At 57.7% G+C, this 26,358-nt stretch overlaps 2 protein-coding genes and 1 long non-coding RNA gene across 8 annotated transcripts; 2 read left to right on the top strand and 1 right to left on the bottom strand.

The window, feature by feature from the left end:
- Window positions 1-1,496: 1,496 nt before the first annotated feature.
- On the bottom strand, window positions 1,497-9,850 carry LOC102972351. 3 transcript variants are annotated; one of them, XR_006214691.1, is made up of 6 exons: window positions 9,773-9,829; window positions 8,998-9,176; window positions 3,640-3,856; window positions 2,670-2,815; window positions 2,031-2,135; window positions 1,497-1,935 (listed from the first exon to the last, which is right to left on the bottom strand). It is a non-coding gene; the product is annotated as an uncharacterized LOC102972351 (long non-coding RNA). The 3 variants fall into 3 exon arrangements; XR_006214693.1 differs by lacking the exon at window positions 2,031-2,135; XR_006214692.1 differs by lacking the exon at window positions 1,497-1,935 and having other exon boundaries at window positions 8,998-9,096; window positions 9,773-9,850.
- GIPC1 (GIPC PDZ domain containing family member 1) lies at window positions 8,844-20,532 on the top strand. 3 transcript variants are annotated; one of them, XM_042978401.1, is made up of 9 exons: window positions 8,844-9,105; window positions 12,431-12,554; window positions 14,527-14,614; window positions 16,807-17,128; window positions 17,886-18,071; window positions 18,171-18,351; window positions 19,098-19,210; window positions 19,524-19,605; window positions 19,736-20,532. In XM_042978401.1, the coding sequence occupies exons 4-9, from the start codon at window positions 16,841-16,843 to the stop codon at window positions 19,885-19,887; spliced, it is 1,002 nt and encodes a 333-aa protein (XP_042834335.1). In that variant the 5' UTR covers window positions 8,844-9,105; window positions 12,431-12,554; window positions 14,527-14,614; window positions 16,807-16,840; the 3' UTR covers window positions 19,888-20,532. The 3 variants fall into 3 exon arrangements, with proteins under 3 accessions (XP_042834335.1, XP_042834333.1, XP_042834334.1); XM_042978399.1 differs by lacking the exon at window positions 8,844-9,105 and adding an exon at window positions 10,181-10,258 and having other exon boundaries at window positions 12,464-12,554; XM_042978400.1 differs by lacking the exon at window positions 8,844-9,105 and adding an exon at window positions 10,199-10,258.
- Window positions 20,533-22,502: 1,970 nt separating this feature from the next.
- Window positions 22,503-26,295, top strand: PTGER1 (prostaglandin E receptor 1). Of its 2 annotated transcripts, XM_042978396.1 has the most exons (3): window positions 22,503-22,910; window positions 23,823-24,784; window positions 25,351-26,295. In XM_042978396.1, the coding sequence occupies exons 2-3, from the start codon at window positions 23,843-23,845 to the stop codon at window positions 25,621-25,623; spliced, it is 1,215 nt and encodes a 404-aa protein (XP_042834330.1). In that variant the 5' UTR covers window positions 22,503-22,910; window positions 23,823-23,842; the 3' UTR covers window positions 25,624-26,295. The 2 variants fall into 2 exon arrangements, with proteins under 2 accessions (XP_042834330.1, XP_042834332.1); XM_042978398.1 differs by lacking the exon at window positions 22,503-22,910 and having other exon boundaries at window positions 23,110-24,784.
- The last annotated feature ends 63 nt before the right edge of the window (window positions 26,296-26,358 follow it).

The raw sequence follows: 26,358 nt of genomic DNA, 5'->3' as shown, positions 1-26,358 counted from the left end.
GGAGCTTGCTTCGGATCCTCCTTCCTCCTCTCTCTGCCCCTCCCCTGCTCTTTCTCTCAAAAAATAAATGTTAAAAATAAAAAGAATAAGCACTGTGTGCCAGTTATTATGTGAAGGTTTCTTATTCCACAGCTGGAAACCCCAAAAGCCTTTGGGGGTGAGTGCTCTCAGCTGAGCTCCAGGAACCCACTTGCCAGGGGATCCCCTGAGACATTCAGCGCACCCTGAGGAAGCTGTACCTGAAGCAGGATCACTCCCATTGCAATCTCAATGTGACAACCAGCTCACTCGAAAGATGCAGAGCACGAGGCTCCAGAGCGGAGCAGCCCCCTCGCCCCTTGAATCCCAACTCTGTCACTCTGCTGTTGTGTATCCCTGGGCACGTGACTTTACCACTCCGAGTCTCAGTGGCCTCCTTTAAAAAAACGACACAAACGAGGCACAGACTTCATAGTGTTCCAAGTGAAGAGTGGGTAAGTTAATGCAGCAGGGAAGAAGAACACATGAAATTATGAACTTGGCTTCTGTGCACACTCAAGGGGGTGCTGAGTTCAAGTTCTGCTCGCTGCATTCCCGTGAGAAAATGGCAAAACCTCTCAAAGCCTCAGTTTCCTCCCTTGTAAAACAGGACGATCCCAGCTAGCTCTCCCTTCTCACTGCCCCCAGGCCAAAACTCAGTTAACCCCTGAGGTCTCTGTGCCACAGACCTGGCACAGAGCAAGTGTGCAATTAACATGAGCAAATATTTCTAAAGCACTTAGTTGGAAGCCTGTCCCGGGTTGTCTTTTTCTTCAATTTTCTTTCTTTCTTTTTTCTTTTCCTTTTCTTTTTTTTCTTTCTTTCTTTCTTTTTCTTTTTTTTAATGGAGGCTCTACACCCAACATTGGGCTTGAACTCACGACCCAGAGATCATGAGTCCCATGTTCTACTGACTGAGCCAGCCAGGCGCCCCATGTCCCACGCCTTAAATATTATTAGTTATTAATTATTGAGGTACACAGCATAGCACCTGACACGTCGTAAGTATTGTTCATTCCATCAACATTTATTGACCACCTACTGTGGACCCAGCCCCTGTGCTTAATGCTGGGGACACAGAAGTGAACAAACCCGGCAAAACTTCCTGCCTTTGGCAGAGCTAACAGTTGAGTGGGGGGGGGGGGGGGGGGGGGGGGGGAGAAAATAAGGATAAATAAATAAAACAACTAACGTACTAGATAATGGGGAGAGTGATGAAAATATGAAACATGGGGGTAGAGAGTTTGGGGTATTTTTAAAACTTTTTTTTAATGTTTATTTTTGAGAGAGACACAGACAGAATGCCAGTGGGTTAGGGGCAGAGAGAGGGAGGCACAGAATCCAAAGCAGGCTCCAGGCTCCAAGCTGTCAGCACAGAGCCCGACGTGGGGCTTGAACTCACGAGCTGTGAGATCGTGACCTGAGCAGAAGTCGGACGCTCAACCGACTGAGCCACCCAGGTGCCCCTTGGGGCATTTTTTTTTTTTAAAACACAGCGAACGCCTCCTCGAGAAGGTGATATTTGAGCAAAGACTTGAAGGAGGTCACTTCTTCAGGTGGATATGGAGGGAAGGGTGTTCCAGGCAGAGGGAGCAGCCTGTGCAAAGGCCCTGAGGCAGGGGTGTATCTGAGATATTTAAGGAGCAGCCAAGAGCCCAGTGAGGCTGGAGCAGAGTGGGGGTGAGTGGGAGGAAGCGAGGGCAGGGGGGTGACGAGGCAGTGGTGCAGGACCTGGGGCCACTGGGAGGACTTCAGCGTTTCCTGAGTGAGGTAGGGACCTGCAAGCATTTTGGTTTTTGCTTTGTCTTAATTTTCCTCTGTTCGGGTGGAGGGTGGGGCGTGTCATTTGATTGTATAACTTCAAGTCCCTGAGACAGATCATCAGACTCTCGAAACTTCAACGCACCAACCTTTTGTCTGAAAAGAGCACAGCGCGAACAATAAGTATCTGTGTTTCCTATTACAATCTAGTTCTTAAAGTACATGTGCTCATCATGCTCTCTCGCACCGACCTGAGCATGCTCCCCTGGTCTGCCGATCCCACACTTGCCCGAGGAGGGGTGGAGGTGGGGCGTCTGATTGCTGAGTTCTCAAACTACGATTATTCGGTCAGACATCTTCCCTCATGAAGGGAGGAGAGACAACCTCAGGAAAGAGCCTCAAGCCCCTGCCACCACCCACCCCCGCCCCCCGCCAACCCCAGTTTCCTGGAGGTCACAAACCGTGCCCTAACAATCTTTCCATCGCCGGTGCTCACAGCAGTGCCTGGCCCAGAAACTGCCCTCTGAGCGTTTGTCAAATGAGTAATTGAGTGACAAACTGATTCAGACAAGAGGACTGGCCACATCTATCCTGTGACCACTGATGTTAGGGCGTGTGCAGAGGAAAGACAACCCAGCCCTGGGAAGGGTCCCCCCCGTGCCCCACTTGCCCCAGGGCCCACCTGGTAGAAATGGCTGTTCTCTTGGGCTCCAGGAAAAGCCCCTCTTTCCTGGGGTCCTTTTCCCACTTCATGATTCATGGCTTAGTCGTTAGGCACAGTTCCTAAGTGGCAGGTCAACACTAAGCCCTAGGAGACTCAGAGACCCAGCGGCGGGGGGTGAGGGGGGGGGGTTCCGGGAAGCTCACCGTCTCACAAGTGCAGACCTTACCAAGGCAGAAGTTTTAGGTTCCTGGGGCTGCCGTAACAAGGTGCCACAGACTATGTGGCTTGAAACAACGGTAATTCATTCTTCCACAGGACAGGAGGCCAAAAGTCCGAAACCAAGGTGTGAGCAAGGTTGGTTCCTTCTGGAGGCTGTGAAGAAGAATCTGTCCTGTGCCTCTCTGCCCCAGTCCCTGCCTCCCCCTCCCAGGGCCCTCCACCCCCTGCCTGTCTCTGGGTCCTCTCTTCTGTCTCTTATAAGGACGCTTGTTGGATTCAGGGGCCCGCCCTAATCCAGGCTGATCTCATCTCAAGATCCTTAACTTAATTACCTCTGCAAAGACCCTTCCTTATTCCAAATTGGGTCACATCGACAGTTTCAGAGACACGGACGTATCTTTGGGAGGCCACCATTCAGCCCACTACACTGGGCAAGGCACTGCCCATGACCGTAGGGCTTGGAGGGAAGAGGCCTGGCCCTGGGGGAACAGGCCAGGGGACAGGAGTCTGTCAGAGCTCGAGGATGGGCCATGGGAGCCGAAGCCCCCACCCCTTGAGTCTCTTAGGCACGCAAGGGGTGTGAGCTGACAAAGGCTGGGCTGAGGAGTGAGGCCCTCGGGTGCCTGGAACAGAGAGGGTAGGCCAGGGTAGGGCGGGGCCTGGCCTGGGTGAGACAGGCCGGGTGCCAGAGCCCTGCTGAGGCAGGCCTACAAGCCTGAGGCAGAAGAGAAGCCTGTTGAAAGAGTCTGAGTCAGGAGGGACAAGCTTGGTTTGCCTTTACTGGAAGTCCCGGCTGAGGCCCTGGGTGTTTTGTCTCAGTGGGGGCCCAGCTTTCCTTGGGAAGGTATCGGTGGACGTCAGTATGGCTGGGCCTGACTCCAGATGGGCTACTTCAGCAAAGGGTGTTTTGTGGGCAGATGGCCTTTTTTTGGGGGGCGGGGGTCCTTCAGCAGAGGAGGGGGCAGGACCTGCCTTACGAGCTCTCAGGCGCCCTCTGGCCGCTGTTGGGGCTGTAGGTCCCGGAATGGAGACAGGACGGAGCTGGGAGAGATGCCACAAGTCAGCTGCTTGGGGGGCTGGACGAGGCAAGGGGCCAAGGCGGTGGTGGGAAATCACCAGCGATGCATTTCAAGAAGAGAGCTGCCCATTGGCCCTCCAGAAAACAGTGCTGCTTCCGGGTTTTATCATGACATCCTAGAATCCAGCAGCAAAAGGCAGGTGCTCGCGCAGAGTCTGAGAGACCTGGGGCCAGAGGACCCAGCCTGGGAAGGGCCACCTCCTTTGCTTCCCCTCCAGGCCCGTCCCACTGAGACCACTCCTGCCAGGCTGACAGGGGGACCCCAAGCACAGGCCATCAAACTCCCAAGATCACTGTGGCCAGGGCATTGTCCCTCCTTGGTCCTCCCTGTCCCCCATGGCTCAGAGCAGGCCCACCCACCCAGAGGGGTATCTTGGGGTTGAAAACACCACACCTATGAGTCACTGTTCAACTTCGAGCTAGTGGCTGCCCCTCTCTGAGCCTCAGCCTCCTCCTCTGTAGAGTAGGGGTGATATCCAGTGGGATTATTCATGAAAAGCAGGCAGCACAGACCCTGGCACATAGTAAGAGCTTAATAAAGGTGTCTATTTCTATCATGTTTCTATCATGACATACTGAGGTCATCTCTGTGACCGCAACACCGTTCAGTAATGCAGCTGGTGTTCACTGAGCATTTACTATCTGCCCAACACGACTGTAGGCACTTGACACAGAAGAGCTCATTTTATTCTAACATAATCATAACAGCTTTAGGAGGTGGGTCCTATTATTATTCCCATTTTAGAGAGGAGGAGACTGAGGCACACAGGGCGAAGGGGCTTGCCCGGGGCCACACAGCCGGCGACCAGTAGAGGTGATGGAGAAAAAAGACTGTATCCTACCCCACAACCTGAGGTGGACGAGAGATGGAATAAAAGACACAAGCAAAGCAAAACCATAGAACGAATAGAAGAAAATACAGAAGAATGACTTTGTGACTTAAGAGAAGAGCCCCTTTAATGAAACACCATGGGTGGAAACCACAAGCGGGTAAGTCCTGTTGTATTGCAGCTGAGAATTTTCTTCCAAGAAAGGATATAATGGTGACACGAATCATCACATGGCAGAATGGGAGAATATGTTCGCAATGCCTCATACTGCACCTACCTCACAGGGCTGTTAAGAGAGTTACACGGCTCAGGAGCACCTGGGTGGCTCAGTAGGTGAAGCGTGCGACTTCGGCTCCCGTCACGATCTCACAGTTTGTGAGCTCAAGCCCCGTGTCGGGCTCCGTGCTGACAGCTCCGAGCCTGGAGCCTGCTTCGGATTCTGTGTCTCCCTATCTATGCCCCTCCCAGGCTCCTGCTGTCTCTCTCTCTCTCTCAAAAATAAATAAACATTAAAAAAAATTTTAAATAGTAAAAAACAAATAGGTGAAAGTAATATGAGTAGTACATTTTATGTAGCCCAATACATCCACATTATTATTATTATTATTATAACGTAGACAGAATAAAAATGAATTAATGAGATGTGATATTTTACATCTTTTCTTTGTACTAAGTTTCCGAAATCCGGTGTGTATTTTACACTTACGGCACATCGCAATTTGTATTTGCCGTATTTCAAGTGCTCATACCTACATGTGGAGAGCAGAGATTTCGTGTAGGACAGATCGGATGGGACAGGGCACAGCTAGATTCTATGAGGAGCACGTGCAAATCAACGAGTAAAAGACAGCAACCCAAGTGCAAACAGGGCAAAGAATATGAACAGGCAATTTACAAAAGAGGAGAAACTGAAGGCGATCAAGCATTTGAGGAGATGCTCAAAGTGACCTGAAATCAGAGAAATGTGAAAGATAGCAATAGTGATGTCACTTGACATCGAGTCAGAGTGGTAAAAATCAGAAGCTGGATAAAGCTAACAGCTGGAGGAGATGTGGGTACATGGGACCCTCTGCACTGACAGAAGGTGTGGCTGGGGGCAGCTAGTCCAGGACGCCACACAGCAACGGACTGTGCCCTGTGATCCAGCATCTCTGCAACCAGGTCTCTCTCCTAGGGAGATTTCCACACAGGTCTCTGAAGGGACATGTCCAAGGCTGCAGTGCTGGGAGCTGGAGGCTGCCTGATGTCCATCCCCAGGGGACAGAGTCGTAAGACGTGAGGGATGCATCTGTGGAACATCAAGTAGAAATCAGAAGAAAACAGACGCAAGAGATTGGCAATACGGATGGATACTGAAGTCCTACTGTAAGACAAGCAAACAAGCAAGCAAGCAATACAGTGCTAACTGGAAAAGGAAAGTAAGAAGCCAAATGTAATAGAATACTCACATAAAACAAGGCACATTTTCAAGGAAACATACAAACAGAAAGGTGCACATTAAGCCCACGGCAGTGTTGCACCAGAGATGGGAGGGAATTGGGGGGTATTTTTCCCTAATGTTTATTTTGAAATTTCCATAGGTACAGAAAACTCACAAGAAGGGGCACCTGGGTGACTCAGTTGGTTAGCATCCGATGTTTGGTTTCAGCTCAGGTCACGATCTCGAGGTTCGTGAGTTCAAACCCCGAGTCAGGTTCTGCGCTGACAGTGCGGAGCCTGCTTGGGATCCTCTCTCTCTCCCTTTCTTTCTTTCTGCCCCTCCCCTGCTCCTGCTCGCTCTTTTGCTCTCTCTCAAAATAAAGAAATAAACTTTAAAAAAAAAAAAAAAAGAGGGGCCCCTGGATGGCTCAGTCGGTTGAGGGACCGACTTTGGCTTGGGTCATGATCTCGCGGCTCGTGAGTTCAAGCCCTGCATCAGGCTCTGTGCTGACAGCTCAGAGCCTGGAGTCTGCTTCAGATCCTCTCTCTCTTTCTCTCTCTCTGTCCCTCCCCCACTCACTCTCTCTCTCAAAAATAAATAAACATTGGGGCGTCTGGGTGGCTCAGTCGGCTAAGTGTCCGGCTTCGGCTCAGGTCATGATCTCGCGGTCTGTGGGTTCGAGCCCCGTGTCAGGCTCTGTGCTGACAGCTCAGAGCCTAGAGCCTGTTTCAGATTCTATGTCTCCCTCTTCCTCTGACCCTCCCCTGTTCATGCTCTCTCTCTCTCTGTCTCAAAAGTAAATAAATATTTATAAATAAATAAATAAATAAACAAACAAACATTAAAAAAAGAAAACTTGGGGCGCCTGGGTGGCTCAGTAGGTTAAACGCCTGACTTTGCTCAGGTCATGATCTCACGGTCCGTGAGTTCGAGCCCCACGTGGGGCTCTATGCTGACAGCTCAGAGCCTGGAGCCTGCTTCGGATTCTGTGTCTCCCTCTCTCTCCGCCTCTCTCCACTTGCTCTCTCTCTCTTTCTGTCTCTCAAAAACAAACATTAAAAAAAAAAAAAAGAAAACTTAAGGCGCTTGGGTGGCTCAGTCGGTTAAGCGTCCGACTTCGGCTCAGGTCATGATCTCGCAGTTCATGACTTTGAGCCCTTCGTCGAGTTCTGTGCTGACAGCTCAGATCCTGGATCTTGCTTCGAATTCTGTGCCTCCCTCTCTCTCTGTTCCTTCCCCACTTGCGCTCTGTCTCACCATCTCTCTCAAAAACAGAGAATAAAAAAATGTATGGGAAAAAAAAGAAAACTCACAAGAACAGTAAAATAATACCCATATGCTTACTTACTCTCCTGGCTTCAGCGACAATTGTTACTATTTTGCCACATAGTTACTATTTTGCCACATTTGCTCACGCTCTCTCTCCTCCCCTCCTCTATATTAATACTAATGCATACCATATTATGACGTTGTATATAAGATATATACACATATGATTTTCTTCTGAGCTATTTGGCAGTCGCAACCATCACAAATTTACCACTAAAGAATTCAGTGTGTTTCTCCCACAAATAAGAACATTCTCTTATCCAACCACAGCGCAATGCCCACATTCAGGAAATTTAACCTGGACATGATACTATCTAAGATCCACCCACATTCAAATATCCTCGATTATCCCCAGAATATCTTTTGTAGCTGTTTCATCCTTTTCTTTTTGAAATTTTTATCAAGGATCCAATCAAGGATTATACATTGATTTTGGCTGTCATCTCTTTGTTTCCTTCAGTCTAGAACAGTTTCCCGGCATTTCATTCATTCACTCCTTCATTCATTCGATGAATAGATTGATTTTCCCTTTCATGACATAGATCTGTTTGAAGAGTCCAGGCACTTTTGGTTTTTGTTTTTTGGTTTGGGGTTTTTTTGTTTGTTTGTTTGTCGGCAGAATGCCCCTTAATCGGGAAGTATCTGGTTGTGTCCTTATGATTAGACTCAGGTTAAACACTTTGGACAGGACCAAGTACTTTGCAGGGGTCCTTCTCAGTACATCACAGCAAGATGCATGTGAGGTCAGCCTGTCCCATCCCTGATGATGTTAATTTTGATCATTTGGTTAAAGTGGTGACTGCCAACTTTCTCCATGGTGAATTTTCTGAGGTATCGTTTTTTCCCACTGTAATTAACAAGTAATTTGTGGGCTGGTCCTTCGAGACTGTGTGAATATCTACTCCCCCACTGAGGAGCCTAGCCTGAATTAATTATTCCTCTACTGGCTGCAAAATGGGGATTTTCTCACTCAATCTTTCCTTCTGCACATTTTAGCTGGCACTCCAGACTTTTTCCTCCCCCCAAAGGGGCAGAGGTAGCACTCAGGTCTAAGCTCCTTAGCAGCTGGGCCCCCCAGCCTCTTGAGCTGTAACACTGGGTAAAGAGGTGGCCACCTCTGCGCCCTTGGACAACCCCCACACCCCTCCCTGGGCGCCTCATCAGTCAACAGGTGGATCCAGGTGGACTCTGCTCAGGACTCTGCTGTCCCCGTGGCCCCACATACTGTCCTCTTCAGGTGTGTGGGAGGCAGCTCAGATGCCAGGGCAGTGGGTACAGTCCCACAGAGGACACTGGCCCAGCCACAGCAACCGATCACTCAGTGGGGATGGCAGAGGTCAGCAGAACAGGAAGAGAAGGACAATAGCTGTGCCTGTTGCCACGGCAGTGGCAGTGTTTGCCAGCTGGGTGGGGCCGGTCTCCCTCGAAGCCGGCAGCGGCTAAGCCCAGGCCCCACTCGCCTCTTCCACTTCTCCCCTCGGTAGGCCCTGGCGGGGCTGGGATGTGCAACAACTCACCCTGGGGACTGCAGAGACCCAGTTATTTAATGAGGCTTGAGCAGAGTCGCAGCCGTTAGGGGCCTCCAAGAACTACAATTCCCAGAACACACAGCAAGCCCCTGGCCCAGCCCCAACTGCCCCAGCGGCCCCGGCTTTGAAGTAGAACAAGGAAACCTCACCTGTCCTGGGAACTCAGCGTCCTGGTCTGCATGAGGTGCGTTCGTGTCTGCGTTTCTTGGACCTCCTCCTGCCTGAGAACTCTCGGTTACAAGCCAAACCTGGCGACGGTGAGATGGACACATGTGTGCTGTCACCCTGCTCTGTGCGGGTCTCAGGACCCGGGCGTGGGTGGGGAGCACTGAGATGGAGGAGACAGCCTCATGAAAGAGCAATGGCTTGGGCTGGTTGGGTACCCCTTATAGTCTAGCACCTATTACGTGCTCAGTAAATATCCGCTGGCCTAACCAACAAGCAGACAGTCTATCTCTCCCTTGTCTTCCCTTCCATTACACCATTTCCCCCAGTTTTGCCAGCTCCTAGGATACGGCACTGCCCTGAAATGTGCGGTATCTCTCTGTCCGGCCTCCAGGCCGTTTGCACGCGCTGTTACGTCTACCAGAAGCACACTCAGCTTCCCCGTTGGTGTGTCTGTAGAGATAGGCCAGAGCCTGGCACGGAGCAGCAGCACATTAAATATTTGACGAGTGAATGAATGAATGAATGAATGCCCTTGTCCATTGTCCATCCCAGGAAGCAGGGACACTCGGGACCCTCCCTATTCATCTCGATCCTCCGCCCGCTCGCCGGCCTGGAATGAATGCCTCCCTTTTATCCGCTCCGAGGATGGCCGGGCCGGGTCGGGGGCAGACCTGGAGGAGGAGGGGATCGGGGGCTGCCCTGGGCCCCCTCCCGGGTCTCCTAAAGGGTCAGCTTTTCCGGACGTGGGGAGTTTACCTCTTGGCGAAACTCAGCCTCGGCCACCTGATGGCCAGCCCCCAATCCCTGCCGCCCCTTACCACCCAAGACACCCCAGATCAGCCACCAGCACGTGGTCCAGGGGCCCCAGCTTCCCATTGGCTGCTCGTCTCCTTCCTTCCCCGCGATTGGCAGGGGCCCAGCCTCAGGTCCCCCCTCCGCGCCCTACGGTGGTACAGCCTGTCGTGGCTTAGGCGGGGTGGGAAGGTCCACTGCGCCGCGGCGCGGGGGGGGTGGGTCGGAAAGAGCCGGGCGAGGCGGAGGGATCCCTTTGGAATGTTTCCGTCGAAACCACCCGGGGCGGGGCGGCACGGCGCGGATTGGCCACGAGCGTCGGACGGCCGCTTCTGATTGGCGGGGCGCGGGCGCCGGCCCCGCCCCCCTGGCCGCGGCTGCGGGAGAGGCCCGGCCCGGAGTTTGCGGAGGGCCGAGCGGGGCGCGCGCAGGGTGGCGGCGGCGGCGCAGGTGAGTGCCCCCCGCGGACAGGGCGCGGCGCGGCCGCTCCGGGGACCCCAGCGCGGGCCTGCGGGGCCGCAGACGCGCGGGGATCCGGCGGATCGAGCGGGGCGGGGCCGGCCCCAGGGACATGGCTGGAAGTCTAGGTTGGGCGCCAGGATGCCCGAGGCCCCTTCCCAGAGGGGCGCCTGTCTTTCCGCTGGGGGCAGGGTCAGACGCTTCCCGCCGCTCAAACGGGGCCGACAGGCCACCCTGCCCCCTGCGCTCCTCTGGACAGTCCCCCTCCCGGCAGGGAGAGGCGCGGGGTCGGTATTTCTGAGCCCTGCCTGGGCATCTCCCTGGAGGTGGCCTCGTCCCCATCCTCCAGGGCCTAGAGGAACCTGGGGAGGACCGAGGTCCCGACAATAATAATGAAAAAAATCACCCCGGCTGGCACTTGCTGAACGCTTCCATGTCAGGCATTTAGCATGCGTATCAGTGGGTCTAAACACCTCATGGAAGGCACGCTGACTTCTTTTAGAAGTGAAGCAACAGACCCAGGAGGTAGAGTGACTTGCCCAGGGTGACACAGCTAGTGACTTGCCCAGGGTGACACAGCTAGCTAGTAAGTGGCAGATCTGGAACTCGAACCCGTGCTGCAGATTCCAGATCTGGAGTCTCAGCCACTAGACCACATGGCTCCGTGGCCTGTCTGCTTGCTGCTATCCCCAGCCCCCAACCATACACATCTGGCCACACCTGCCGGTTTTTGCTTTCCCCCTAAGAGGTCACCAGACATCAGCCCTACTTTGCCTCCCCTGAGCTGGAAAGGCAAGGTCTGAATACCAAGGTCCAAAGAAGAGAGTGACGTCTGTGGGGGACATAGGGGGCCTGCACGTTGGGGTCCTTTGCCCCCTGGGCCCCTCTGGGAAGCCTGGGCTGAGGCCCTGGGCAGTACGCGTTCTCCGGAAACACCCGGGAGCCGGTTTTTCAAGACTGAATCAGAGGCCTCCCCCTCCCTCCTCCTCTCCGAAGCAATATCCTACTGGAAAGGGGAGGCTGGGTGTGGTGTCCCCCCCTCCCCCAGTTTATGTCAGCCCCCAGGAACCCCCTTCCCTGCTTCCTGCTGCCCCCACTGCACTTCTGCGTGGTTGTGGCGTTGCTAAGTTTCAGGCCCTTCCCAGGGAAGAGAGGGTGGGAATGCTGGGATTCCAGCCAATGTGCTTGGCGCCCAAGCTGACGCTCTTTTCCTCCATCCCTATGTTCAGGTTTGAGGGGAGACTGGGAACGTGGGGAGGGGGTGGCCGTTAGCAACTCCACGGCGGGCATGTTCCGAGGATAGGAGGGCTCAGAGTAGGCGGGATGAGGGCATAAGGCACATCCATTCATTCTACACTTACTGAGCACCTACCATGTGCCAGGCACTGTTGTTGGGACAGAGAACACAATAGTGAACAAGACAAAACTCCCAGCTCTGTGGGAGCTGCCATTCTCGTGGACACAACCAAGTTAACAAGGAAATAAAGATCCCTGCAGACGGGAGAAGTGCTCCGTGCTATGAATAAAAGTGCTATGAATAAAATATGAGGGGGTGGCTTGGTAGAATCTGTTGGGCAAGGCGGGGTGGGGGTGGGGCTCTTGGAGGAGGGGACTTCAGAGACAGGGTCTGAATGACAAAAAGTAGGCAGCCATGGGAAGATCGGGCAGGGGGCACGGCCAGGGCAAAGGCTCTGAGGCTAGACCAAGCTTGGAATAGTGTGGCTGGGGCACCGGATAAGGCCACAGTGGCAGTTCCGCAGGGGTCTGTGGCTCATATTAAGGAGCTCAGAGCTTTTCCCCTGTGAGGTGGGAACCTGTTGTAAAATTGGAAGCCGGGTAGTGACGCGATCTGGTTTACATTTTAAAATAGAGACACGAAGTTAAATAGCAGCCTAAGACTGGAAGACAAGAGTTCTGCCAGGGCAACGTGTAATTAAGTTCATGGGCCTGAGCTGTCTGGACCACAGGGGCGGTTCCTACAGGCTGGGGCAAGCCAGGGAGGCTGCCTGGAGGAGGTGGCTTAGCATAGGGCTCGGCAGGCGGGCAGAGAGGACTGGGATGTTCCCGGGCAGGGCAGGGGAGGAGGCAATAATCATAATGACAATCATAGTAACAGTTCCCTTAAATTGAATGTCAGGCAAAATGCTTGTTAATGCTAATCAGGTTGTATTCGTGATCTCTTTGGACTCCCATAAGCACCTTGAGAAACAGGAATTCTGCCCATTTTTTCGGATGAGAAAACTGAGGCCCCATCACATGAAGTGACTTGCCCACGGCCACACAGCTGGTAAGTGGCAGGGGTGGGATCTGAACCCAGGCCATCCTGCTTCTTGTAGCCTGGAAGGCAACTTCATTAATCACTCACTTTCTTCACCACCACTATTCCCTCCTCACAGGTGAGGCCATGGAAACTAGCCTGAACCAGGGCAGCAAACGTAGGCAGAGTGAGGAGGCTGGGAATTGGTGATCTGGATGTGGGGGCCCTGGGAAAAGGGGGAAGTTTGAATCTTAGCAACTGACTGAAAGATGATGGGACAGATGGAACCAGTAGGAAAAATCACCCTTTATGGAACCCTTATTGTGCGCCCACATGCGTGATTTCCTTGGAGCTCAGAGAAGTTAAGACACTTGCCCAGGGTCACACAGCTAGTAAGTGGAAAAGCCAGGTTCCAGACTCATGTTCTCGGCCTCCTGCTAAAATGTATGAGGAGCAGCAGAAGGAGAACCAGGGGAGGGGATGATGAGGATTCGTGGTGGTTTTGTTTGTTTAAGCATCATTGAGTGTGATGAAATACCTTCATACCCCGAGGCAAAAGTTTTGGTTCATTCAGAATTTTCTTTTTTGTCAAATGTTCTGTGAGCGCCTTCTGCGATGGGTGCTGGAGATAGAGAGGTGGATAACCGATGAAAGGCTGGTCTCTTGGGCGCCTGGGTGGCTCGGTCAGTTAAGCGTCCCACTTCGGCTCAGGGCGTGATCTCACGGTTCATGAGTTCGAGCCCCGCGTCGGGCTCTGCGCTGACAGCTCAGAGCCTGGAGCCTGCTTCGGATTCCGTGTCTCCCTCTCTCTCTGCCCTTGCCCCGCTTGCGCTCTGTCACTCTCTGTCTCTCAAAAATAAATAAAAACATTAAAAAAAACATTAAAGAAAAAAAAAAGACCAGTCACTTGAAATGTCTAAAGAGTGCCCGCAAATCAAGTAGAAAAAAGGCATTACAATAAAAAACAAACTGAATGCAATTTTTTTTAAATGTATCAGTTTTATTATTTTTTTTAACGTTTATTTACTTTTGAGACAGAGACAGAGCATGAATGGGGGAGGGGCAGAAAGAGAGGGAGACACAGAATCCGAAGCAGGCTCCAGGCTCCGAGCTGTCAGCACAGAGCCCGAAGCGGGGCTCGAACTCACAGACGGCAAGATCATGACCTAAGCCGAAGTCGGCTGCTTAACCGACTGAGCCACCCAGGTGCCCCCTGAATGCAATTTTTAAAAGCGGGCAAAGACTTAAACAGGCAGTTTGCAACAGGACAAATCCAACCAGTTCATGAGCGTGTTAACAGTTGTTCGGCATCACTGATGACGAAGGGAGTAAAAACGAAACTGCGATGAGAGGTGAGGGAGACACGCTCCGTGTCTGTGTGGCCGGATGGAGCACCTACCCTGCACCCAGCACCATGCTGGGAAGTGAGGGCTGAGATCACAGAGGTGGGGCTTGCGTGTTTGCTGGGGAGACAGTACCCCGTCGAGGGCAGGGACTACAGAGCCAGGCACGGGGACTGGTGGGCTAATGACTATTAGGATCATTCCTTCATCCATCCCTGCATTCATTCGACAAATGCGTACTGAGCACCTACTACACCCCCGGGCACTGTTTTCTGTGCTAAGAATATAGGGATGAGCAAGGCAGACAGAATGCCTTGCCCTTTCCCAAAACAGTGAACGAGAACAGTGGATGAAATCTACATCCCACCTGAAAGAGGTGTGACAGTGTCTGTGTGGATGCCACAGGGCGCAGTCAAGTGCAAAACCTGGGACACTCGATTGTACCTGGTGTGTTAGAGGGGCAGGGACCGGGCCCGTGTGCCTGGGAGGACCGAGCAAGGGGGAGAGCGGGAGAAGGTGGGGGCAGGGAGGCGATGGGGGCAGGTCTTTTGGGGCGTGTGGGTAGAGGGGAGGACGGTGACTTTTACTCTGAATGAGGTGGGAGCCCAGGGAGGGGTCGAAGCAGAGGACAGAGGTGAGACGGGACTTGTGTTTTACAGGATCATTCTGGCTGCCGTGCTGACTGGAGACCGTGGAGGGTGAGGGCAGAAGCCGGAAGACTCGGAGGAGGCAACCGCACTAGTGTAGGTGAGAGATGATGGGGCTGGACCCGGTGCCCCTAGAGGAGGCCGTGGAGAGCAGACGAATGAATGCGGGAGCAAATGAACGGATGCGTGAGTGTGAGTGCAGCGCACTGGGCTTGGCGGAATCCGGGAGGGCTCCCTGGAAGAGGAGAGTTGAAGGGAGGGAGCGGGAAGTCCCCTTTACACAGAAGAATATCGTTTGGCATGATGTGATCCTCAGCACAGCCTGGCCAGGTGAGTGTCCCCGTCTGCAGAACAGGCATCCGAGGCCCAGGGAGAGCGAATGGCCTAGGGAACCACTTTGCACGTGGGGGGCAGACAGACCCGAGAGTGCTGCCGGCTTCTGTGGCTTAGGGTGGCTTCTGTGGCTTAGGGCGCGTGGCTTGAAAATGAAACCTGACCTCCTTCCCATTCTGGGAAGCCGGCACGGTCGACCCCTCCTACGCCCAGGACTTCTTTAACCCCCCCTCTCCACGCATCGCTCTCTCTGTTCCAGTTACACTGGCCCCTTGCTGCTCTGTGAGCAGAGTCCGCGAGTCTGCTCAGAGCCCTCCCGCGGCTGCCCCCTCACTCAGAGCGAAAGCCTAAGTCCTGCCTGGGCCCCTCAAGGCCCTGCCCGCTCTGCCCTATCCCTCCCTGCCCTCACCTCCTCCTGCTGTCCCCCTCACCACTCTGTTCCAACCGTGCAGGCCCACTTGCTGTCCCTCAAACACATGCCAAGCATGTCCCCATCTCAGGGCCTTTGCACTGGCGGTTCCCTCTGCCTGGAGCTGTCTTGCCTCACATCGTTGTATGAAGGCTTCTTCCTGTCATTCGAGTCTCAAGTTCAGCTTCACCTGCTCAGAGAGGCCCTCCTTGATTTTGTCGGTAGAAGCACTTGTCTTGTTTTACTGTCTTCATAGCACCCTTGGAAATTATACTAGGCTTTTACACATTGGCTTGCTCACTGCGCATTTCCTCTGGACTGTATGCTTCGGAAAAGCATGAACAGAACCCCAGCTGGCGTATATGGCACCCAGGAGAGAGTTAGAAAGAGGCAGGCCTTCCTCCCAGCAAACACATCAGCTTGGCATGTAGCTCGACGAGCCAGAGCAGAGGCTGAGTTTCAGTCCCACTCGCCACCTTGGTCTGGTGCTTTTGCACAGTGAACAACCTGTGGAACTGCATACAGTGCCCCTAGTCAGGGACCTTGCTCATCTTACTGAAGGCAGTATCTAAAATGGTGCATGACATATAGTAAGTATGCGAAAGATACTTATTTGAAAGGAGGGTGGGAGAGAGAAACTGAGAGAATAGCAGTAGGAGAAAGAAAGAAAGTGTATCAGGACAAGTTTTGCTACAGTAACCGACAGCCTCCAAAATGTTAGTGGCTGAATTCCACAAAGGTTTATTTTTTTAGTCCTGCTACGTCTCCATTGCAGCTCAGTAGGGGGTTCCATTCGTCGTAGTCCGTTGTCACTCGGGGCCAGGCTGATGGCGCTGCCACCTGGACAAATGTGTCAGGTCACCCTGCCTGGGAGACACAGACCCCCGGAGGCTCTTGATCTAGTACTGAAATGCTTCGGCCCAGAAATGCCATGTGTCCCCTCCTCTCACAGCTCATTGGCCAGAACTAGTCATACGCCTGCCCAGTCACAGGGAGGTCAGTAAATGTCACCTGGCTGTGTGCTTTGAAGGGAGAGTCGGAAACTTTTTGTGCACAGCACTAGTGGCTGCAACCAGTAGAAAAAGGAGGGGACACTGGAGGCACCTGGGCGGCTCAGTCAGTGAAGCATCTGCCTCTTGATTTCAGCTCAGGTCTTGATCTCAGGGTCGTGGGCTCAAGCCCCGTGTTGGGCTCCGCACTGGGCCTGAAACCTACTTTAAAAAAATAGTAATGAATAAACGCCTAGAAGAATGAAGAGAAATGTAACCGCTCTGAGCCTCCACCTTCTCGTTAAGTGGGCGTATCCGTAGCAAAATATTGTCCCCATGTCACGACGTCGTGTGAGGATTAAGTAAGGTCACAGAGCACTTTGCACGGGGTCGTAGTAGGTGTTATAGCTACTGCGGTTACTTCTGTACCAGTACATAAACGCTGGGAGTGGGTTTTGAACCGAGGCCAGTCTGTTCATCGGGTCAGCAGTGTGCTCCTAGTGGGGGAGAGGCGGCCCGAGGCCACCGCCCAGGCCCTGAGCCCGCTTTCCCGCCCTGCAGGTCTCCTGAGTGTGCCCCCTGCCTCTCACCGCTCATGCCGCTGGGACTGGGGCGGCGGAAAAAGGCGCCGCCTCTGGTGGAGAATGAGGAGGCCGAGCCAGGCCGTGGGGGGCTGGGCGTGGGGGAGCCGGGGCCCCTGGGTGGGGGTGGGGCGGGGGGGCCCCAAATGGGGTTGCCCCCGCCTCCCCCGGCCCTGCGGCCCCGCCTCGTGTTCCACACCCAGCTGGCCCACGGCAGTCCCACTGGCCGCATCGAGGGTTTCACCAACGTCAAGGAGCTGTATGGCAAGATCGCCGAGGCCTTCCGGCTGCCGGCTGCCGAGGTACCCACCGGGGAGCCGGGCACCAGGGTCCCTGACGGCGGGCTGAGGCCTGGGCGTGCGTCCTGTCCATGAGCCGCGGCTCAGTTGCTGAAGGTGCATACGCCGACACCAGCTCCCTACTGGAGGAACTGGTGGGGTCACACTGGGTGCTGAGTTCCCATCAGTCATTAGGGCGCCTGCACCCCAGCAAACTGGGGGGAACTGGAGAGTAGGGCTGGGTGCTGAGTTCCCATTAAGCATTGGGAGGCCTGTGCCCCAGTGGACTGCGGAGATGGATGGCCAGGGCTGGATGCTACCTTCCCATGATGCATCGGGAGGCTTGTGCCCCAGTTGATTATGGGGTCTGGCGGTCAGATGTGAGGTTCGTTTCTGTGGGATGCATTGGGAGGCCTGACCCCAAGGACTTGGGGGGCTGAAGGCAGGGGGACAAGAAGGGCCGCAGTGGGACTGAGCAGGAAGTAGATGCAGGGGTCTCAGTAGGGGTGGCAGGTATTCTGTGCCCCTTCATTCATTCCACAAGCCCTTTACTGAGCACCCACTGTGTGCCAGGCTCTGTGCCCTGGAACCAGCAGAGAGTTTTTGCTAGGACAGAAATCCCGGCTCTAGAAGAGCTGCATCCCAGTGGAGGCCAGTCTGGGGGTGGTCAGGCCCCGGGGTGGGGACCCCCAGCCCTTTCCCAGCTCCCTTTATCCCCCCGGGTTGTGGTTAGCAAAGGGCGAGGGATGAAGGTGAGGGTTGAGTGTCTCCCCCCATGCAGGTGATGTTCTGTACCCTCAACACCCACAAAGTGGACATGGACAAACTCTTGGGGGGCCAGATCGGGCTGGAGGACTTCATCTTTGCCCACATCAAGGGGCAGCGCAAGGAGGTAGAGGTGTTCAAGTCCGAGGAGGCGCTGGGACTCACCATTACCGACAACGGGGCCGGCTATGCCTTCATCAAGGTGCCTGGGGTGGATGGGGACACCCGGGTCCTAAGGGTAAAGATTGGCCGTAGGACCCAAGGGCCGAGCCAAGGGGACTCACGGCTCCTTTCCCCACAGCGCATTAAGGAGGGAAGCGTGATCGACCACATCCAGCTCATCAGCGTGGGGGACATGATTGAGGCCATCAACGGGCAGAGCCTGCTGGGCTGCCGCCACTACGAGGTGGCCCGTCTGCTCAAGGAGTTACCCCGAGGCCGCACCTTCACGCTGAAGCTCACAGAGCCCCGCAAAGCTTTTGGTGAGGGGGCTGCCCCCCAGAACCCCTGTCGTCGCCCTATTCTCTTGGGTTCAGGCTACAGTGGCAGGGAGCCACCAGCAGGTGGTGCCCAAACCCAGCCAGCTGCGGCCGAACGGAGGGGTAGCCCCGCCCTGCCCTGGGGAGGGGTGCTGGCTCCCTGCCCAGCCCCGGAGGGCCAGAGCAAGGAGGAAGTTGCCCCGCACCCAGCTTCCCGGAACCACTAGCCCAGCCAAGCGCCCCCAACCCTGGCGAGCCCCCCCAGCCTGGAGAGGCCAGGGTTGGCTGCCCTGTGCCAGTACCCCCTCTTTTCCGTCTGGCTTCACTAACTCTCTGGAATGGGCCTGAGGCCCCCGAGGTTGGGGGTGGGGGACTCTCAAAAGCTTCCCCAGGCAGACAGGGCTGGTCCTTGGCCCAGAAGCTATATCTCCTTGGCCTTGGGGAGAGCAGCTCACGACCCAGGCCCCACCCCCTTCCTGTCCCTCTTGCCCTGGGAACAGGGCCCCCTTCTGTCTCCCCTCCAGCCTTTTCCATTCTCAGCCCCTGGCTGTCCTTCCCCAGTCCATGCCAAGCCTGAGTCGGGAGTCCTGCCCTCCTGGGGTCACCTCAGGCCCCATCTCCCCAGAGCCTGCAGAAGCTTCGAGAAGGTAGAAGAGGGTAACTGAGGCCAGGATGCCTGGGGTCCCGCCCAGGGCATGCTGGAATCGGGCTTCCCCGACCCTCACTCACCCCTCGCCTGCCTCCCACAGACATGATCAGCGTACGCTCAGGGGGTGGCCGCCCTGGCTCTGGCCCCCAGCTGGGCACTGGCCGAGGGACCCTCCGGCTCAGATCCCGCGGCCCCGCCACAGTAGAGGATGTGGTGAGTGCTGTAGCCCAGCCCGCTCCCTCCTTCCCCGCACACCCATAGGTGGCCGCATCCTTTGTTAGCTGAGGACCTCGGAGCACTAGATGCTACCTCTGCCACATCCCAGCTCTGGGACCTCTGCTGGGCAAGTGGGCCTCAGTTTCCTTGTGTGTAAAATGGGACGATAACACCCAGGGTTGTGGTGAGGATGAGCTGTGGCTTAATACACGGGAAGTGGTGAAAAGATCGTGCGGCACTCAGTAAGTACGATGGCAAACGTACTCACATCACTGTGGTGTCGCTGTCCCTCCTTCTACCCACCCCCCAGCCCTCAGCCTTTGAGGAGAAGGCCATTGAGAAGGTAGATGACCTTCTGGAGAGTTACATGGGCATCCGGGACACGGAGTTGGGTGAGTGGGGACACCTGGATCTGGGGATGGGTGCGAGTTTGGGGGAGGGGCTTCTAGGTCCTGCGGGGCTGGGTGTCTCCTGAGTACGTCTGCCATCTGTGCTTCCGTTCCGCCCCCTACCCTTGTCCAGCGGCCACCATGGTGGAGCTCGGAAAGGACAAGAGGAACCCGGATGAGCTGGCGGAGGCCCTGGACGAACGGCTTGGTGACTTTGCCTTCCCTGATGAGTTTGTCTTTGACGTCTGGGGTGCCATTGGGGATGCCAAGGTCGGCCGCTTCTAGGCCTCTCTCCAGACCTCTCAGTGACCTGGCTCCGCTTGGTGGGAGCCCCCCGTGGGAGGGACACCGTGGCCTGGACCCCAGCATCCGGCTTGGACCTGGCTCAGCAGCCCGAGGATGATGCAGAGTGGAGGTGGGGCCAGGCCCCTGACCTACTCCAATCGGTACCACCCCTCCCCAGCTCCCGCCCTGGGTGGGGTCCCCGGTCCCCCCTTGCCCTGTTCCCCACCTACCTCAGCCGGGCCGGGCGCAGGGAGGGACCAGCCAGATTGGGCGTCCACCCCCGCCCGCAACACTTTCCGCATCAGCTGCCAAACTGGTCCCTCTGTCTCCCTGGGGCCTGTTTTGGGGGTCGTGACCTCCCTAGTTTCCTGCTGCAGGGAATGCAGAAGGGGGGCATCCCCCCTCAGCAAATGCAATAACGCCCTCCCCCTCCGCGCCCCCCCCACAGAGGAACCCCCTCGCTGTGGAGTCTGTTACCTCTGCATTTGAAATACTAGTCTGCTGTGAACCCCCCAACCTCCCTCCCTCCCCTGCCCCCTGTGTCTCCCTCAGCCCAGCCCCGGACAGAAGGGGCAGGAGGGAGGATGGCGGTGGGCTTTTGTATCTGAATTTGCTGTCTTGAACATAAAGAATCTATCTGCCGTTGGACCTGTGTGGCGGCTTCAGGGTGGGAGAAGGGGGTGAGCCAGGGCTGGGAAAGAATGTAGCAGCTGGAATCCATCCCCTTCAGGCTCCAAATTGAATTAGGAGCCTGCCTGGGCCACCCTCCCCCCGCCCCCCACACCCGTTTCTGCCTGACGAGGTTTCTGGCCGTGGGCCACCAGGCTTCCTGTCAAAGGCCGGAGCTTCTCGGCCTACTGGGGTTCAAGTCTTGCTCCCTCTTGAACGAAGCTCCCGCCACCTCAAGCCTGAGGCGAACCGTGGGCGCAAGACTGTGGGCTACAGCCCGTCCCGGCCCGGGGCCGTGGGGAGCACCAGGGCCCGGAGGGGTGTGGAAGCCTGGCTTGGGAAAAGAAAGATGGCGGGCCCAAGATGGAGGCCTGCCAGGGCAAATGCTGTGGGCAGGAGCCCTGCCCCCCAAGACCGAGGGGAGCAGTCATGACGGAGCCCCCACTCCTGCCCGCTCTGGACGTGTGGGGTCCGCTGGCGTCCACGGCGCGCACTGGACATAAACCCCGCGTGCTTGTTTTGACAACCCACTTCATCCTCAAGGATTTGAGTGGGGATCAAGGAAGGGGGGTGGGACCCCGGCCAGACCTGGAGGGAAGGGCAGGAATTGAAGCAAGGGGGGCCAGGCCAGAGGTCCCGGCAGGAATGTGTGAGCTCAGCCCGCTCCCCTCTTCCATCCCTATTTCCAACAAGAGGGTGAGGGGCCTGCCCAGGAAAGGGCAGCTGGGAGGACCGGCTGGGCCTGGGGTGTGCGCGCGGCCCGCAGTTGTGTTCTTGGGGTGGGACGGAGACAGCTGATGTTGGGCTCCCAGCACCCACGGGTGCCCCCTGTGTCCCTGCTGGTAAACGGCTCGGGTCGCGCCTCCGTGTTTCGAGAGTACGACTGTGTCTCTCGGGGAGTTGGCCGTCTGTGGCTCTGCTGACGGAAGAACGTGACTGTCTCCGTGTTCCCGGGTGTCTGGGTGTAACTGGCGGCACCTCTGTGTGGAGGGCGGCCGAGGAGGCGCGTCTCGACGTGGCCGAGGCCGCGAGCGAGGGTGTCCCTGCGCTTTTCTGTTTGCGGGGTAGGTGTTGACCAGCCAGATCCCAGGATGTCCAGGAGGTGCAACCCATTGTGTCTTGGGTGCGTGCAGTGTACCTGTGGGCCTGTCTCGGACTGTGAGGGGGTGTCTCCGGGTGATACAGACCGTGGCTGTCTCAGTGCTGAGACTGGGTCCCGCAGCACTAAGGGGCCTGCGTTTCAGCGCGTTGGGAGAAGTCTGAGCCAGTGACTGTCGGGGCATCTCTGGGGGTGACACCGTCTCAGTGAGTTCACGGGTAGGACGACAGGTGACCCCAAGGCTTTGAGGAACGTGGCTGCTGCTGTGCTGGGGACAGAGTTGACAGTATCTGATCTCAGGGTGTTAAGGGATATGATTGTGTTGTTTTAGGATGGGAGACTGTATGTGTGTGTGTGTGTGTGTGTGTGTGTGTGTCCCCCCTGCTTGTCAGGGCGGGAGGGGAGGTCGCCGTCATGTGTCCACAGGTGGCTTGGGACTTCTGAGTCCCAGGAGATGGTCCCCTGGTCACCAGGCGTCTTGGTTCCCCAGCCCGCCTTCAGCCTCCCCCACTCCCCCTCCCGTGACTGGCCGCTGGCCCTGGCTTGGGCTTTAAGCCCCTGTGTAAATAGTGGGCGGGTCTCCAGGCCAGGCTGGGCATTGCCCGCCACCGCCACCCCCACCGCCACCCCCACCCCCACCACCGCCCCAGCATCCATGAAGGCTTTGGCAGGACAGGAGGGTGTTGCTGCCTCCCAGCAGGGCTAGCCCCCACAACCTGGCCGTCTCCACGGAGGCAGTGGCACCCCCTGCAGCCGCCCCAGCCCGCCCTGGGCGATGCTCACATTTTCCAGTGTTTAGATTTTATCCACTTTATTAATGAGGCAGGCAAAAGGCCTGCGCCTGGGGGCGGAGGGGTGGGGAGGGTGGAGAGGGCTATTCCCGCCCTGCCAGGGGGAGGGAGTCATGGGGGACCAGGCCAGCTCCCCGGGAGCCCCCTTCCTGGTGGGGCAGCTGGGGTTCTGAGTGGCCGCTGCCCGTTGCCAGGAGCAGAGAGAGAGGTCACTGTCACCCCAGGCTTCCTGCGGGCACGAGATGGGATGGCTGAGCTGGGGAGATGGGGTGGTCGGAGAGGCCCCTGGAGGCCGGAGCGGGCAGCGGGAGGAGGCCAGGAGCTGAGGAGCCGCCCTAGGAGGGAGGGAGAGGGAGCGGCCTGCCTTCCTGCCTGCTTGCTGGAGAGCTCTGGTGCGCAGAGCTCTGGGGCGGCGGGTGCAGCCGGCAGCAGGCTATGGGGGCCTGGAGCCCCAAGCTGAGTGGGTAAGAAAAGGGGGGCGAGAGTGTCCCTGGTGGGGGAGGGGGGCTTGGAAGGATGGGGCCGTGGCTACCTCAGTCTCTCTGTCCCATGTTCTTGACTCTCAGCCCCATCGGTCTGTCCCTGTCCGTCTTACCATCTGTTCATCCGCCCTTCCCACCTGGCCAGCAGGCCGTTCTGCCCTCTCAGCCCTCACCACCAGGGCATCCAGGGATGGGTGGTGCTGGGTCCGCCTTGAGGCCTTTGGGGCAGGGACGTGGAGCTGGCAGGAACGGCACCGTGGGGCATCCGGGCGGCTGTGGTCGGGGGTAGGGCCAGGGTGACCCAGTAACAGGTCTCTGAGGTTGCAGTGTGGGGGACAGGGACTGTAGGGACAGAGACGTGGCCTTGGGGAAAAGGACAACGCGGTGGGGAGAGATGTGCGCCTGGCGGCAGAGGTAGGGCTGTGAGCATCAAACGTGGGACTGGACCAAAGGTGACCTGGTGATCTGATCGTCAGGAAAGGGCAGTGAGGGCACGTGGGGCCCTGGGGTCAGAAATGGGTCAGTGGGCATCGGACGGAGCCAGAGGCCAGGAATTGGCCGTGGTGTAAAAACGGGAGGTGGGTGCCAGGGGTGGATCTGTGAGGCCCAGAGGTGGGGACCCGGACCCAGAGGAAGGCTGGAGCCGGAGGAACCGGGGTGGACAGAGCAGGCGGGGAGCAAGAGACGGGCTGATGGGGCAGAGGAGGAGAAAGGGTCAGGAATGGGGCAGTCGTGGTCACCTGGAGTTGCCACGGGCAGCGAGTCGACGGGACAATGCCAGTGGCCTCAAATGGGTCCCGACGATCTGAGGTGGAGCCACCCGCCAGGCTCAGCTTGACGACGGGCCGTTGCGCTCCCGGCCGGCCTCACCGTGCCCTCCTCTCCTCTCCCCAGCCCCACCCCCGGCACCTGACATGAGTCTCTGCGGGCCCCTCAACCTGAGCCTGGCAGGCGAGGCGACCGTGTGTGCGGAGCCCGGGGCCCCCAACGCGTCGGCCGGGCCGCCGGCCGGACGGGCGGGCGCCTCGCCGGCGCTGCCCATCTTCTCCATGACGCTGGGCGCCGTGTCCAACGTGCTGGCGCTGGCGCTGCTGGCGCAGGCCGCGGGCCGCCTGCGGCGCCGCCGCTCGGCTGCCACCTTCCTGCTGTTCGTCGCCAGCCTTCTGGCCACCGACCTGGCGGGCCACGTCATCCCCGGAGCCCTGGTGCTGCGCCTGTACGCGGCGGGCCGCTCGCCGGCCGGCGGCGCCTGCCACTTCCTGGGCGGCTGCATGGTGTTCTTCGGCCTGTGCCCGCTGCTGCTGGGCTGCGGCATGGCCGTGGAGCGCTGCGTGGGCGTCACGCGGCCGCTCCTGCACGCGGCGCGCGTCTCGGCGGCCCGCGCGCGCCTGGCGCTGGCCGCGCTGGCCGCCGTGGCTTTGGCGGTGGCGCTGCTGCCGCTGGCGCGAGTGGGCCGCTACGAGCTGCAGTACCCGGGCACGTGGTGCTTCATCGGCCTGGGCCCGGCGGGCGGCTGGCGCCAGGCGCTGCTCCCCGGCCTCTTCGCCGGCCTCGGTCTGGCCGCTCTGCTCGCGGCGCTCGTGTGCAACACGCTCAGCGGCCTGGCCTTGCTGCGCGCCCGCTGGCGCCGCCGCTCTCGACGGCGTCCTCCGGCGAGTGGCCCCGACAGCCGCCGTCGCTGGGGGGCGCGCGCGCCCCGCTCGGCCTCCGCCTCGTCCGCCTCGTCCGTAGCTTCGGCCGCCGGCGGCTCCCCGGGCCGCGGCTCGGCGCGCAGAGCCCGCGCTCACGATGTGGAGATGGTGGGCCAGCTCGTGGGCATCATGGCGGTGTCGTGCATCTGCTGGAGCCCGCTGCTGGTGAGGGGCGCACACGCCCCTCCGGCCGGGCTCCTTCCTGTCCCTCCCCCCCCCCCATCCCTCCCACCCTTTTCCATCCTAGGATCCCTGGGTTCTCTCTGCGTTCTCCAACCGCGGTCCCACCCCCTCGAGGCTCCACCTGTCACGCAGCCCGCCCTTTGGTCCCTCCCTCTCATCTCCCACCCCTCCACCCAGTCCCCTTGTCTTTCTCCTGCCTGGGGTCTTTGCAGTTCACCCTACCCACTCGAGCCTCCTCCCCAGCCCCCTTCCGTCACCACGCCGCCCCGTTTCTCTCCCCCTTCGGTCCCCTGTCTTTCGGGAAACCTGGGACTTCTCTCCTTTTTTTGCTCGAGCCGCCACTCGCTGAAGGCCTTTGCTTCCGCCACACCTTCTCCCTCCTTCCGGAGCTCCTTCCCACCGGGACTCCCATTTACCCTCCCGGTGAGCCTCTGCTCCTCTTCACAGCCCCCTTACTTTCCAGCCACGCTTCATCCATCCCAGCCCCACCCTGGGCCAGCCCCCTTCTCTCACACCTGCCCCACTGCTCACACCGGCTTCTCCCGCAGGTGTTAGTGGTGCTGGCTGTCGGGGGCTGGGGCTCCGGCTCCGGCTCCCTGCAGCGGCCGCTGTTTTTGGCTGTGCGCCTCGCTTCGTGGAACCAGATCCTGGACCCCTGGGTGTACATCCTGCTGCGCCAGGCCGTGCTGCGCCAACTGCTTCGCCTCCTGCCCCCGAGGGCCGGCGCCAAGGGCAGCCCTGCGGGGCTGGGCCTAACCAAGAGCGCCTGGGAGGCCAGCTCGCTGCGCAGCTCCAGGCACAGTAGCCTCAGCCACCTCTAGGCGCGCAAACAGCCCCAGCGGCTGAGTCAGACCATCCCGGCCGGGCCCAGGTGGGTCCGCAGCGCTGAGCCCTCGGGGGAATAAAGCCATGTTGCGGACATGCGCAGGGCATGTGTCCGGTCGGGGCTGCAGCGCCCCTGTGACCGCGCGGGGGTGACAGAGGCGCCGCATGAACCTTCGGGGTGTGCAGTTCTGGGACTTGCCAGGCAGAGGCGCAGACACGCCAGACGCGGAGCCGGGCCAGACACGCCAGATGCCGGAGCATGCGCAGAAAGCCACGGCCGCAGCCCGAGGGCCCGGGCTCCCGTCTGGAGCAGAACGGCTGGCCGATCCAGCCGATCCAGAGCCGCCAGGGGCGCTTTTTGCTCCTGCCACCGCCTGGACTGACCCCAGCAACAATTCTCTCATTGTGACCCTGAGCTCCCCCAACACACCCTCAAGGCCCTACCCCCAATCCACGCCCCATCAGGGCCTCCAAACTCCAAAGTCCCTAAACACAGCTCCGAGCCATGTCTGTCCCATCCCGGCCAACGCAAGATCCCCACTATAATAGCCCAGAGTCCCCACCTTCCCTTAACCCTCATCAAGCGAGCCCCATGCAAACTCAGGGCATCTCCCCGTCATTCTTTATGCCCCTGGCCACCCATCGGATCTGCCCCCCACAACTCTCCCCGCTTCCAAGCACACCCCTCTCCCCCACTCCCCCGCCCCATGCCAACATCACTGCACACATTA

Source organism: Panthera tigris, chromosome A2 (assembly GCF_018350195.1).
Source record: "Panthera tigris isolate Pti1 chromosome A2, P.tigris_Pti1_mat1.1, whole genome shotgun sequence".
Classification (NCBI taxonomy): Eukaryota; Metazoa; Chordata; class Mammalia; order Carnivora; family Felidae; genus Panthera; species Panthera tigris.
This window is presented reverse-complemented; position numbering and strand designations above follow the sequence as displayed.